The sequence below is a fragment of the Nothobranchius furzeri genome, chromosome 14, assembly GCF_043380555.1.
Source record: "Nothobranchius furzeri strain GRZ-AD chromosome 14, NfurGRZ-RIMD1, whole genome shotgun sequence".
In the NCBI taxonomy this organism is placed as follows: domain Eukaryota; kingdom Metazoa; phylum Chordata; class Actinopteri; order Cyprinodontiformes; family Nothobranchiidae; genus Nothobranchius; species Nothobranchius furzeri.
In genome coordinates, this window is record NC_091754.1 from 40,771,362 (window position 1) to 40,786,904 (window position 15,543).

The following is a 15,543-nucleotide window of genomic DNA, read 5'->3' on the forward strand; positions in this document are numbered from 1 at the left end:
CATTAGATATTCCATCCCTGTGGTATCGATATTATGGACTATTATACACAGCCTTCTTCAAGTACACCGACACGCACGACAGCCAGATGCCGTAAAGCAGCCTCCGCCTCCCAGACAAACAGAAGAAGAAGACGCCGCATGGCTACATTGCAATTTCCCACGCGAGTTGTCTCCGATCCAAGCTTTGTCTGCCAAATAAATAAATAAAAACATAAACTGCAAATTTGGGAGGCGCTTCACAGCCCAACTTAATTAGCATACCAAGCCCGACACGCAGTTGTATATTCACGCTTATGTGCTTAAAGGAAAACTCCCGTTTATTGCAACCCGGACTTAATTTCTAGCATGTAGTATGTTTGTTTACTCACGCTGACAACTTTGGTGCTACTTGGATTCCCCGGGGTATTTAGATCCATCGGCGAATCACCATCAGTGTATATCCATATAACGGGTGCGGACGGGCACCCATGGTGCAGCCTCGAAATAAGACATTATCTGCACCAAAACATCTTCATGTCGAAAGGTTTTGTTAGGAATCCTTAACATGATTCCCCTGTTCGTTTGGAGCGGGTCTGGGATTTCTAGGCGTGAACAGACTAGCCGCGGCTATTCTAACCGGGGCTTTCAATGGCATCACTGCCGTGCGCCAATCTGTTTTTATTAAGATTACCGGTTGATGTACCTTTGTCCTACTGTGGAGAAATTTGTTTTCTCCCTTTATTGACCAACAGAGTTGTTCAAAAGTACAGAACAAAACATATGGCATTACATCTTATGACAAAAATGCACCTTAAACAGAGTTTAAGCAGCAAAACATCACTCTGCAAATAGTGTATATAGTGAGACAATTCATGATTTAAAGTGTTAACTTTCGACAGTTTTTGTATGCACGTTTTAAAAAATGCTGATACTTGTAAGGTTTAAGCACTTTACACACTTTAATTTTTGCAATATAAATTGAGGAATGTTATTTTTTGAATAAACTTGTTCAATAAATTGGTGTTCCGAAATAGTATCGAAATCGAGTATCGAGTTTTTCCCCCCCCAGTATCGAATCGAGTTTGAAATTTTAGGATCGTGACAACCCTACTTTAAACTGACCACTGTCACGTTACGGTGTTGGTAGGACCCAAAATGCAGAACCCAAGATGACACGAGGCAGATGGTGATATAAGAAAATATCATTTATTTGGATGAGCCGAGAACAAGCAAAAATAAATCCAAAGGCAGGGAGCCAATAAGTCCAAAAATATCCAATTTCCAAGCTAGAGACAAAATACTGAAGACTAGAAGAGACTGGGATTCAAAAAGCTTGAGATTAGAGAAGGCTTGACAGAAATACTACAATGGACCGACACAAGGCAGAGACAAGACAGGGCTTAAATACACAGGGAGGAGTAATTAGGGAAAATGGCAGCAGGTGTGTGGGGTGAGGGCTGGAGGGAAGCAGGTGACAATAATTTATCTAAATGGGGGAAGCAGAACCAAAGGAGGACAGATACACCTAAAACACAAAAACTAAACCTAAATACTGAGGGAAGGACTCACACATACACACACTGACACACATAAACTCACACCTACATACACTGAACTGGGGAATGGACATGCACACACACACACACACACACACACACACACACACACACACACACACACACACACACACACACACACACACACACACACACACACACACACACACACACACACACACACACACACACACACACACACACACACACACTTACCCTGGGTTGGGGAGGACACGCATACACACACACACTTACCCTGAGTTGGGGAGGACGCGCACACACACAAACACACACACATATACAGAGCTGAGGACAAAGAGGCTGGAGCTGACCTGGGAGGAATGATCTTAAAAGGGTAACAACATGACACTTTAACTGAGATGCAGACAAAAGACACATGAGGGTGCTATGAGACACAGAGGGGAATCTAGAGAGGGATAGAGAAACATCAGGAGACACATGAAGGAAGACACAGACACAGGCCCTGACAACCACAGGATTTTTACAAACAAAGGTCCTCTGACCATATACACCTGTTGTGGCAGGAGGAAGCCAGGGGGTTCTGACTCATCTTCTGTTTTACAAAACACAAAGGCTATTACACAAATAGAACTCACTCCAGCTCCTCAGTAAAACCTGGGGTAAAAAGGCTGTGCCATCAGGAGTCTGGGAGGCAGCAGTCTAAGGGTTCTGCTCTTCTCTATGCCACACATTTTGTGTTTTAACCCCTTTGTTTGTAGAACTGTGACTGTTAAGGTTAACCTAGTAGTTTACTGACTTTGGGCTTTTAAAACACTCTTTGTTTTCGTAGTATGATGGTTTTTATTAATAAACTTTGTGATTTTTAAAAACACCTTCTAGCTTGGTAAAACTTTTAACGTTTTAACCAGGTGTTTTTATTGTTGATAATTGGTCTTTTAAATTTTAACCTTTTAGTCTTGTTTAGTGTGTCTTGTTTTCACATGTAATGAAGTCAACAGAGGGTTAATTGGATTAAATGAATAGCTTAAGAGCTATTTATTTCTATTCTCATTACTTTGTGACCAATAGCTGCAATACTCTATTAGTAGAGAATATCACCTTGCTTGGTCGTAGGATGATTAATCAGAAGGTTCTAGCATTCTTTTAATTATTAAGGGATTGTCACACTTCGTTTTGATTCAAGAACCAGTCACTGTTTGCAAACAAATAAGAATTTATTTTACAAACAATTTTAAGCCTTGACAAATGGTTTAAACTATTATTTACTGTGAGTGGATGCGAACTAAGAAATGGGTGTCTGGAACTAGGTGTGAATATAGTATTTCAGAGTCAAAATCTCCGTATCTCAGAGAGAGGTGAGTTCTGGATAACATAAAAATTTGGTTTGCATCTGAGCTGTAAGCTGTTTTTATCAAACTGCATACAAACGCTATCTCACTGTGTTCTACGTACCCAAGTGGAGGTGCCCTTATGGATCCGAAATGTCAGGGGGGTTGGAGACCCCCAAGCACAGAAGTCCGTAGACTAACTCCTAGTACGACCAGGTTGGTCTAGGATCGCTCCAGGTAACACAGGTGGACTGGATGAAACCAAGCGTCTCAAAATTACCTCTAAAGGAGTGTTGCTAAATGAGCTTTGAAAAATCTCTTGTCCTCAGCTTTGCAGGTGCAAAATCTTAAGGTTTTTACCGCGTGTCAAAATCCTTCCTTTGAGTTAGAGATTTGCTAAGAGGTGGCCGGCCTCCGCTTGCTCTCCAAACTCTTGTTCTGTCGGATGTTCGGACTGAACAGAGGAGAAGCAGAGTGGCTGGTTTTATAGCCCGCTGTTTATCTATTACCAAAGTTATCAAGAATTCTCAGAACGCACACTCTGTGATGCAGAGCTGCTGAGTCTGCAAAACAAGGATAATTTATGTGTAGTGCTTCTTAATTTAGCCTTACATTTTGTCTGGTGTGTGATCTAATCCAGTAAACATACTTAGCATCATTGAACAGATTCATGAAACATTTCATCATTTATAATTATACATGGCAATATTTAGTGATTATTAATAGTAAGATCTTCTTTTCTTCGAGGATTATTCTGAAATATAAAATGATTACTTATATTATGAAATCTTTGTTTCTTCTGGGAATAAAAGTGTATTTTAGGAGTTCTCTTGTGAGGAACCTTGGGGAAAGGAATGCTACTGTTCATCTTTATTATCTGATGAAGCTGCGCTCAGCTGATGAAGTCATCTGATTAAAGAGCCTGCGTGCAGACATTCCATCTCCTGTCAGGGTAAAATACAGCAGAACGTGTGTAGCCTGGGTTGTTTGCTCTGGCCGTGCATCTGAACTATGGGATCTCAAAATCAGTCCATTTGGTGACGTTACACACAACAAACAAGACAACTAAACCCATTTTAAATCCACTGTCATGTTTCTCATCGTACCCCCTCCCTCACATTTGAACACCTCCTGTCAGGGTCGTGTAACGTGATGAAGGGACCATTTCTCCCCTCTAACAGCTGTCCTTGTGACACAGTGCCAGTGTGCATGAACAGCCAAGGTCATGCATTTACTTCTAATGTTTACATTCCAGCAAGAAGACAGAAGAAAGAAGAAGAATGCTTTCTTTTTAATTAATCAAAGAACTCTAGTCTAATAAATCTAATCAAAACAACTGTTAGTCAATAATAACCATGTGACCGATCTGTGAAATCACAATGTTATGATTAATATGTTTAATGAGTAATATGACTTTGGTCTAACTGCACTAGACATCCTGATCCACGTAATGTCAACACATGACACATTGTTTACTCAACCAATCAGAACCTTCATTCTGAAGCGTGGCAGAGTCTCTGTGGTGTTTATTTAATCTGTCCACTGCGATTCGTCCAGAATCGTAAACAACCAAGATTAATAAAACAGAACAACGCCATTTCGAGTTCAGTATTCAACCAGCTCTCAAGATCATCTGATGTCCATCATTGCTAAGTGAAGTACGTACTGGCCATCTGTACGTTTTACTTTTAAGCTGAGAACTGTCAAGCTGGAAAATCCTGTCGTTGTTACCAACAAACAACGGTGTCACAATCTGCCCTGCTCACTAATCAGCTCTCATAATGCACAACAGTTGTTCCCAGTTTGTGTTGTCAGGTGGGCGTGTCAGAGAGCCAGCTGCTCCTGATCTCCTGATCAGAGGACCAGGGGTACTTAAGGAGCGGTGTGAAACAACTCCAGTGCCGGTCGATACTCGCCTTTGGGTAACACTAGCTTTGTCTCAAGTTTAAGCTTCAAATATTCAGCATGTGTTTTAGTCAGTCAGTTCCTGTCAGTCCTGGTCTTGTGTTTTGAAACTTCTACTCATCTGTCACTCAGGATTACTCACCACTGCCTGGAGTTGTTAAACCTACTACACGTTGCTCACCGTCCCTTGGTCTCCTCGCTCTCTGCCGCTCGCCTGTCACCCTACCTGTTACCTGCCTGCCTACCAACCTCCTCCGGATCTACAGCAATCCCTGCCTTCCTGTCTGCCATATACCTGTTCACGCATCTCAGTTTGGATCCTCAGCCTCGTTCTCTGTTCCCGTTTGGCTTCACCATCCAGCCCAGTCTCACCAAGGATTTTAACTTTCCCAATCGCGGTTCTTCCTGTTCTCGTCTGGAGCAGCGCTTTAAGTTTACAACACGTTCCTTAATAAATTTTTATTTGCATTCTACTCACCCTCGTCTCCACTTGTGATTCTTTCATGTCCTGGGTTAAATATATACCCAACATGACAAACGGTTCCTTCAGAATAAAAGCTGAACTCGCTGACCCAAAGGGGGTCCCTTTGACGCTGTGAAACACCTGCCGTTTTTACCTGGAGACTATCCAAAGACTGGTTTGTCGTGCTGCCGACACTGTTTCATCGGCTCCAGTACCAAGAGGAGGGTCCGAGGACCTGGCAGCCGGATCTAACACGGAAGTCCCTGACGGGTAATGTGGAACGGCACAAGATAGCGTCTCATGTCTTTCATGACTAAAGTTCAAACGTCGATCAGTTAGGAGCAAAACAACATCTCCCACTCAGACTCGCTTCTCCAGACGGAGGTTCTGAACTGACATCGCACCAACACACACTCCACCTCATTACATTCCATTCACAACCATCATTAGAGAGTTAGTCCCGTTAATTGTTTAAAATAATTTAGATAATAAATTTTCTTAAACATTCCAAGGTCTCTCTCTCTTCTCTTGTCTCTCAGTTCATGCAAATTGTTTAATTTTAAATTTCCCTGTAATAAAAAGAACCACTTCTGATTTAAGAAAGCCCAGGTCCAGAGATGGGACCCATGCCAGGTATGGATCATTAATATCTCTGGTCATTAATTCAATTGTAATACCCTTCCTTTCCATTACAGTCGTAACATGACCAGAATCACTGAGTCATGACGTTAGTCTTTGCAAGAGGATTCAATTAGATAGGAGCTGCTCAGTTCAGATCTTTTTAGACTGATTTTAAAACTCAACATGTAGCCAAGTTCTGGACCACCCGCAGAGGTTTCAGCAAGAAGGGCGTTGCCACAGTCATGGTGGGAGATGGCGGTAGTCTGCACCAGGAGCTGGCTGGTGTGTTGGATACGATCTTTTCTATGTTACAAAATGCAAAATGAGCGAACGAGCGACAAAGGCAACGTGATCATAAAGAATCAGCTGGTCATCGATCACAACACCCAAGTTTCTAACTCTCTTTGATGGAGCAAGAGATACGGATCCAGTTTGACATTTAAGACTACTTTGTTCTCACTCGCCACCTAAAGGCAGGCGTGTGTGTGTGAATTATTTTTTTATTTTTTTTAATTTTATTTTATTTTAAGCACTTGCACACGATAATCATGGTCAGATTAATTCATATTGATCAACATCTTGTGCTGCGATGGTTTTTACCGAATGTCGTCTTCATTTGCAAACATGATGACAGCTCGAGCATTAGGTGTCTCCAGCAGACGAAGGATGATCTTGTCAAACTCTCCCGGTCTTGGTTCCCGGAGAATCTTCAGTGACTGAGCGATGCACACCCCACCTGATGAAAAAGAGATTTACTGCTGAATAATTATTACATCAAACAAAGCTATTGTTAGCATTTGCCTGGGGAACTGTTTTTTCTTTGAGCCTCTCTGATTGGCCCAACAACCTCCTTATGTCATTCTTCTTTTCTTTTTCAGTCACAGGGTTCTGTAACGAGGATGGAGATCATTTCAGTTTGACTAACTTGTGTTTAACAGGCTTGAACATACATGTGATGTTTCACCTTCTAACCTAAAACATCCATTTGTTTCGGTCGAATTTTCATATCTCCTCAGACCTGAGTTCTTGGGATATGAAGTAAATTCCTAGGATTTCAAGTGAGTCTGATACTCACTTCTTGAGTGAAAGCAAGTAAAGAACGCTGTCGAAATCTGCTGGAAATCAAATCAATTCAACACGCTTGGCAGCCGCATTGCCATTTGATTGGAGCTAAAACTTTTCAGAAGTACTGTTAGTTGGCATGGAATGAGGAAAAATGGCTCTTTCCAGATCTACCCCTTGGCCTTCGTATGAACTGTGACATGAAACTGTCCAGTTTAGTTTCATTAAAGGATTTTAAACTAACAGACCCTAAAACTGGAAGCCAAATGAAGCAAAACAATCCCTGGATTAGGTCTATGCATCACTTCATCCTCATAAGTGAATGTTGTCTGAATGAGGGTCCCAGAATGCTCTAACATCACATCCAATCAGACGCTCACAGCTTTGTGACACAATAAGGAGAAGAGCACATTTTCTGTCTCTGACAATGGCTCTTCAAATGTAATAGGCAATTTCCTCACTTTGTCCTGTTGATGTCCTGATGTGTCATGATTCTCATCTTGGCAAAATCCAGGACTGATAGAAAAAAAAACTGCTAAATTTCATCAGATTAAGGTTGATAAATGATTCACCCACTAAAGAATTCTGTTTTATGCTGTAGTTTACTTTGTCTGTGTGATTTCAGCAGCCACAGAAAACTACATCAATGCAGCAGTCACCTCATCAGCACCAAGCCACTGTAAACATTCATCACTGTTTCACATGAAAGTTCATTTGATTTCATTCTATAATGATTGTATTTAACCAAAAAAATTCAGCAACTTAACCTGCTCCGATGCAAAGTTCATTAGCTGGTTGTTGTGTAGCGTGTAGTGAATTAGCGCCATACCAGAATTCAAACATGGAGGTGGTGTGATGATCTGGGGCCAACCCTCTGCCGCTTCAGGACCTGGACCACCTGCTGTAAGTGATGAATTTTGCTCTCTAGCAGAATATTGGCCCTTTGACCCTAAACAGGCCATGCATGCTGGAAAACTCTAGCCTAGAATCTAGACCGTCATTTGCCAAAGCAAAATTCGGTCTAGCAACGCTCCATTGGACCCTCCACGGCCCTGGCCACTATTGTGGCTGACCAATCACAGTGCATTTATTTACAAGAATGATGAATTGTTTTCTGTTGTTTTTATGTTTTATGTAGTTCTACCACAATGTAATGACAGACTGCTCCACTGACTGACATTCAATTCAATTCAATTCAAAGATTATTAATCCCCGAGGGAAATTAGAGTTTCAGTACACACAATTCTGAGATCAGACATACATGGGCAAAGACAGAGAACAGATTCAGATAAGTAATTGTTTTGGGGCCAGACAGAGATAATTTCCTCTCTGTCTTAAAGTTCCGTTGGTCCTCAACCCCTCTGAATCCAATAATGGCGTAAATTAATCTATCCCAATCCGTGCTAATTCATCCACTCGCTCCTTGATCGCATTCATCTTTTGTGCCAATGCATGAATCTCAGCCAAAGTTCCAAGCTTACGACTCATCTCAACATTTATATGAGTTTGTGTGTTCACAGCGCGGTGTAATCCATCCCTGAGCTCCAGGAAAGAGCCAATATTCCTCGACAGCTCGTTAATTTTCTGGTAAGCCAGGTATACCTCCCAGGCCAAAAAGCAGGAAACCTGACACCAACACCACGAATATCCAGACGTCTTCAGAATCCTCTACAGACAGCTGAGAGAGGCAGATCAGGTTCCACTGTTTCCAGGAGTCCATGATATGCCCAACTGGCTCTGTCGCAGAGGGGCACCCGGGAGCCCCTTCTCCCGTTCTCATCATTGAAAAAATGTTGTCAATCGCGTTGAGAGACCAACTGACCAGGTCCATTTTTAATCATTTCCAGTTTCCAGAAAAAATGCAGAAGTGCCATACACCCAGAGACAGACAAAGAGCCTTGGGGATAAGATAGGGAGGAAAGGAGGAAAAAACTGTCTGTCCTCTCCAAGAGCCAAAAGAAAGGAAAGGCCGTAGCGTTCCAATCACAGCGCTCTGTTGGTTTGGTGGGCAGGAAATTACGAAGACTGAGCAAAACTAAGATGGCAATGGCTCCGTAGCGGTCCAATTACAGTACTCTACTGGTTTAGTGGGCCAATCACAGCACTCTGTTGGTGGGTGGAATGCTACTGAAATAACAAAGATGGCAACAGCTCATATGAACTGGCTTTGATATCAACTTTGGGCTATTTAGACTTGGGCTTTTCTTTGTCTCAAGAGCAGATGGATATACTTAGAAAAAGTATGTATTTGCCTCTTCTTTGACAAAATATTATTCTCACCAAATCCTAGTCTCCCTCATGCTAAATAATGTGAAATGGAAAATGAAATCAATAAATATTTCAAAAGTGATATTTGAACTCCAAACATTTCACATTTTCTTTGATGAAAAATGGGCGGTGGCCACTACCGCCATTTTGACCGTGTCACAGGTTCCGTCAAGCCCAGACAATTCCACAAAAGGGAAGAGAGGTGGAGCTGAGGGTGGGGCTGTAAGGCTGGGATCAAATGACGACACCAGTCGAACTAGCTACAAGCTAACCTGAAGCTAACGTGGAGGTGGGAGCTAAGCTAATGGAGAGCTACCTAGCTACAACCGGAGCTAACTCTGGAACACCAGCGACCTGAAGCTAACACGGAGTTTGTGTGGAGGGTTGCGGCGCTTTTTCATGAAAACTATCTTTCTGTGAATAAAAAAGTATTAGATCTGTAAGTTTATAAGTTATTTCATTAATGAAAATATATTTTGCTTTGAGCAAGTTTTCAATATTTTTAACATACCGTATTTTCCGGACTATAAATCACTCTGGAGTATAAGTCGCACCAGCCATAAAATGTATAATGAAGAAGAAAAAAACAAATATAAGTCGCATTTTGGGGGAAATTCTATTATTTTTCTTACAAAAACTGAGACCAAGAGTTTCACATTGCAAGACAAGTACTGGTAATAATAACAGAATAAACAACGCGGGCGCAACAGCACGCCACGGTTGGTGGTGTTTGAAACCCTTCCACCGGGACAGGGGAGCTCATTCCTGGGTCGGAGCCCGCAGCAGGGCGCCACAGGCTGTAGCAGGTGATGGGGGGGCAGAGGAGCTGAAACCTGGGTTGGATCCAGCCCGCAGCTGCGTGCCACAATCTCCAGCACGTGATGGCTGCATGTTTTTAGTTTCCTGTGGGTCAGGGGAGCTCACTCTTGGGCCGGATCAGGTGAGTAACAGTGCACCACAGGCTCCAGCAGGTGATGGCTGTGTGTTTTTTATTCCCAGCAGGGTAGGGGAGCTCATTCCTAGTCCAGAGCCGGCCCGCAACAGCACGGTACAGCCTATATATTTGGTATATAAGTCGCTCCGGAGTATAAAGCCTGATTTATGCTTCTCCATCTGCGTCAGTGCGGAGACACGCAACGCCATTATCCGTCCTTGCGTAGGGCTCCGGCAGGCACGCAAGTACGTACGGAGTCGAGCCCACTTTTTTAAACATCCGTCGAACGAGACGGATTACGCAAGCTTGTGATTGGTCAGGACACCGCTGTTGTTTACAGCGCCGCCATTGCAAAGAGAGCCGAGTTTAACTAGCGGCAGACACGGAGAAGCTTGAAGAATACCTCGCGAAAAAGACTCTTAAAATATGAACGATTAATTCTCCCGTGACTGGAGGAGTGAAAAGATGTGCAGCAAGCATTTTATTTGTGGACGGAAATGACAGGAAACGTGGGTTTAGAGGTGGGGAGCGCATGAAGCGGTGGGAGAATGAGAGACAAATATGTCCGTGTTAAAAGTCTCTTATATACACAAAAAACACAATATAAACACACTATCTTGGACCGGATACATGACAGGATACCACAGAACAGCGCTACGCCCTATGTGGTCCTGCCGGGCAATTGCTTTGCAACACTCCCCAGGAGATGGAGAAGTAAAAGAGCAAAACTCTTCCGTCAATCCGTGCATGTCTTTCCCTTGCGGAGCTGACGGAGAAGCATAAACCAGGCTTAAGTCGCAGGACCGGCCAGACTATGAAAAAAAATGTGACTTATAGTTCAGAAAATATGGTAGTTATTAGTATTTGAGATAAATTAGCAGGCTAAATATATTTCATATATTTCTAAAACGTAATACATGTTTGTATCTTGTACAGCCAAGTAGCCTTTATTCTGGACTCCGTACAAGTCACCAAAAGTAAAGAGACATTATACAGATGAAGTAAGCACAAGATAACTTACTGGAAGAAACGGAATTATCATGAGAACCAGAACAAGACAGCCTGATAACAGTCATGTGAAAATAATGATTAAAAAGTATGTATGTGTAATAGAAATAAAAATGTATTAGAATTAATGTAACTCACTGTGATCCAAACAATAAATCAGCCACAGCTGATTAGCAATCATGAAATGAGGTCTGGGAGTTTTTAATTTTCATTCTTTTATTGCATTTTTTTCTTAGATCTGTTAAAAGGTCACCATGGCAGCCTGTGTGTCTTCAAAATGGGCTACACAAAGCAGCAAGTGTAAGTACCAAGTACCTGTCTTGACCACTTCATGTATGGTTTTGTACTTTAAACAGCAAGGCCAAACCTGTTATTTTTTTCTCCAAGGCCATTTGGATCATTGGAGACAGCTACGTGAGGTGTGGTGCCCAGAGAGCTGCAGAGACCCTCGGAGACAACCTTGGCCTCCCTGACGTCCGTGTCTCCTGGTTCGGTTGGGGCGGACTGAGGTGGAAAGACCTTCTCCCCTTCTTTTTCCACTCCCTGCAAGGAAGAGCAGCTCCTGATGTCCTTCTTATCCACTGTGGCGGCAATGACATGGGGGTGGTCAGCAGTGTGAAGCTGGTGAACATGATGAAGGAGGACCTGCACCGGCTTCACCTTCTACACCCTCATATGATGATCATCATGTCATCCATCACCCAAAGGTGTAGCTGGAGGGCAGGTGTAAAACCTGCTAAAATTGAGAAGGCCAGGAGGTTTGTCAACAGCGTTATGGCTACACTTATTTCTAGCTTAAGTGGTGCCGTTGTTGTGCATCCTCACATCAGACTTGACAGTCCAGGGATGTTTTTGTCAGACAGAGTTCATTTCACAAATAGGGGAAATGATATTTTTTTTAACTAGTATTGCCGATTGTCTTAATGGCCAGCTCCAAAAGCCGTGAAAGACTTCCAGGTGGGAGTCTCGCTGCTTTTGAATTTTGACTTTAGGACGGGTTTAATTTCAAGGCAAACAGGATAAACATATCCCTGACTGTTATAGCTAATGTGTTGTTGATATATTTTATCTATAGCCATAACACTGTTCTTCCTTCTCAACCCCATGTTGCACTCACTCTGCAGCTCTCTGGGCCCATTTTATTACATTACGTTTTTTTTTAATGTACCAACACTTTGTGTCCTGTTGTTTTATAAAATCTAATGTAAAAAAAATAAATGTTTTTGCTCAATTACTGGAATTTCTTTGGTTAAGACAAAAAAGGAGGGAAGAATATTTATGTCAAGTTGTTTCTACAACAGGCCTGTTAAAAGTCCAACAGTTTCTTAGCAGCCAATAGAAATGTGTTCTTTACTAACTTTACTTGGTTTAAAAATCTTACTAAAATAAACCTTGGAGGCTGCCGTATTGCCAAACCTAATCATACTTGTCATGTAAATATTAGCTTTGTAGATATTTGTAGATATTTTTTACAGATAGATATTTTTGTGTTAAAAACCCATAAACTTAAATAATTTGTCATTCTTTATTGAAAAACAACAAAATACAGGTATACAGAAAGTGTGGTAAAATGATAATATGAAAGTGTTGCTCTTTAAATGTAATACTATTTATTTTTAAAAAGAAAAACTCTGAAAATGTCCTAACAGCAACATGACAGCCTGTGTGTCTTCAACGTCGGCTACACAAAGCAGCAAGTGTGAGTACCAAGTACCTGTCTTGACCACTTCATGTATGGTTTTGTACTTTAAACAGCTAGGCCAAACCTGTTATTTTTTTCTCCATAGCCATTTGGGTGGTCTGTCTGTCCGAATGTGCTGAACAGACTTGCTCTATCAAGAGGAGCCTTTTGTGTACGAGTTTATGTTATTGTAATATTGGTTTGGGTTATGTATCGCCACATTAGCATGTAAATGCTGAACCAATCTGGAATGAAGAGGGTTGATAGAGGACAAACAAGTAAATAAGAGAGAAAAATAAAATTAACTAGGAAACCAACATAAAAAAACAGCAGCCAGCTACTGCACCTGTAAAAAAAACATTTCTAAAAATCATCTAGAAAACGTGGGATGAACAACTAAACATGCAAACCATGAACAACAAATATTAACAAGCATGTGTCTGTGCGTGTGCTGGGATGTGGAGTGTGAGACCTCCAAGGATCAGGTGCACTATGGAACCGCCACAAGCACCAGGAAACCAGCAGCCACCACAGAGCACAGAACCAACAGAGACCACCTCCCAGATAGCCGAGCACCTTGCTACAGAGAACTCAGCAAGGCCACATCCAGAACCGGGCTGACACAGGTCATCGGCCACAGGACACAGGAATCACACAGCAATTCCACCTGAAACAGAATGATTAAAATTAGAATGAAATACAACTGTTGTTCAATATGACATAACTGTCATGAATATGAGACAGACTAAACAGACTTTTAGCCAGACTGGAAAAATGTTGCCATTCAGCCAAAGGTGGACAGTTGAGTTCTCTAGCATAGTCATAAGCCTTAGGAGAGTAAAAATGCAGTGTAGTTGCAAATTGCTTCAGTTTTCAGGAAAAATATGATCTTTTCTTCTGATTTATTTTCTGAAACAACTCTTTTGGAACACCATCCAAACCATCAAGAAGAGAAGCACATTCAGTTGATATTAGAAGTTTCTTCTGAAGAATTTTGGTGACACTTTTCAAAGAAGAAATTCTTGCCTTCAATCTCCTTGTGTGCTGGGATTGCAATCTAAGCTTTTTCTGAACTACACGTACCTTTTCATTTGCTGGCAGAACTCTCCCTTTAAGTGATTTGGGAAACTCTGTGATCTGATAGCAATGGTCAATCAGGATGCTATTTGGCTGTAATTGCACAGTGTTAAACTAACCACATTCTGAGTCATTCTGGTGTTGAACACTGTGACCAAAATGAGCATTATCACACTCAATTGCTTGCAGAGGAATGTCATCATGTGTTATATTTTGAGTAACAAAGATCTCTTGAGGTGAGTCTTCACACATCATTATATTGCTCAGATCAACAGCAACTTTTATGGCACTGTCTTCCCCTGCTTCTACATCTGCAACCTTCTCAAAACTATTTACAAAACCAATGGGGTTGTCACTTACCTTGTAATTCCTACTTACCTGTACTTTCCTTCAGGAAGAGAAGATTGTAAGTTTGTGTTTATGTATTTAGCAGACATTTTTGTCCAAAGGGACTTACAAGTGATAATCAGCATGTTGCCCTTGAGGCTAACAACAACAACAACTTGACATCTATCATGGAGAGGAGGGAACAAGGAGTGGACAGTAGAGAGGGGCACGGGTGCAGGGAGGGTGCTAGTTTAGAAGATGCTCTCTGAAGAGCAGGGTCTTCAGGAGTTTCTTGAAAATTGAAAAGGAAGCCCCTGTTCTGGTAGTGCTTGGAAGGTCATTCCACATTTGTGGAACGATGCATGAGAAGAGTCTGGATTGTCCTGAGCGTGGTGTAGGCACTGCTAGCCGACGATCTTGTGATGCAAGAGGATTCAGGTAGATGGGAGCCGTACCATCTCAGACTTTGTATGCTAGTGTTAGCAATTTCAATTTGGTGCATGCAGCTAGCTGTAGCCAGTGGAGCTCAATGAACAGAGGGGTGACGTGTGCTCTTTTGGCTGATCGAAGACCAGAAGCGCCGCTGCATTCTGGACCATTTGAAGAGGTCTCACAGTACAGGCTGGAAGACCAGTTAGAAGGGCATTGCAGTAATCAAAGATGACAGTTGATTGCACCAGGAGCTGGGTGGCATGTTGTGTTAGGTATGGTCTGATCTTTCGTATGTTGTACAGCGCAAAGCGGCATGAACAAGCAACAGAGGTAACATGATATTTAAAGGTCAGGTGTTCATCAATCACAACACCCAGATTTCAAACTGCCTTTGAAGGAGCCAGAGATAGGAAGCCATTCTGGATTGAGATATTGTGCTGTATGGATGGTTTTGCTGGGATTACAAGTAGTTCAGTTTTAGAGAGGTTGAGTTGGAGATGGTGGAATTTCATCCATTTTGATATGTCAGAGAGACAGTTTGATATTCGTGCAGAGACAGTGTGGTCGTCCGGTGGAAATGACAGATAGAGCTGGGTGTCATCTGCACAGCAGTGGTAGGAGAAGCCATGTGATCGAATGATCTCACCCAGTGAGGTGGTGTTTATGGCAAAGAGAAGAGGTCCTAGTACCGAGCCCTGGGGAACTCCTGTGTCAAAATGGTGAACAGCAGAATATTGTCCGAGCCAAGATACATTGAATGATCGTCCTGTGAGGTGCAATTCAAACCAGGCGTGCACTTTCTCTGTGATGTCCATGCTAGAGAGTGTGGACAAAAGAAGCCATGGTTGACAGTGTCAAATGCTGCATATAAGTCGAGCAGGAGAAGCACTGAGGATTCGCCTGTCGCTCTAGCTTCTTTT

General features: G+C 42.2%; 1 protein-coding gene across 4 annotated transcripts in view; it reads right to left on the minus strand.

Annotated features, from left to right (window-relative positions):
- The window catches only part of grm8b (glutamate receptor, metabotropic 8b), a 175,899-nt gene that overhangs the window by 72,011 nt on the left and 88,345 nt on the right, over window positions 1–15,543 (minus strand). For all 4 annotated transcript variants that reach the window (XM_015965651.3, XM_054746526.2, XM_054746525.2 and 1 more), the window contains one exon: window positions 6,435–6,570. In XM_015965651.3, the coding sequence (XP_015821137.1) occupies window positions 6,435–6,570 (136 nt within the window). The remainder of the gene's footprint in view (window positions 1–6,434; window positions 6,571–15,543) is intronic.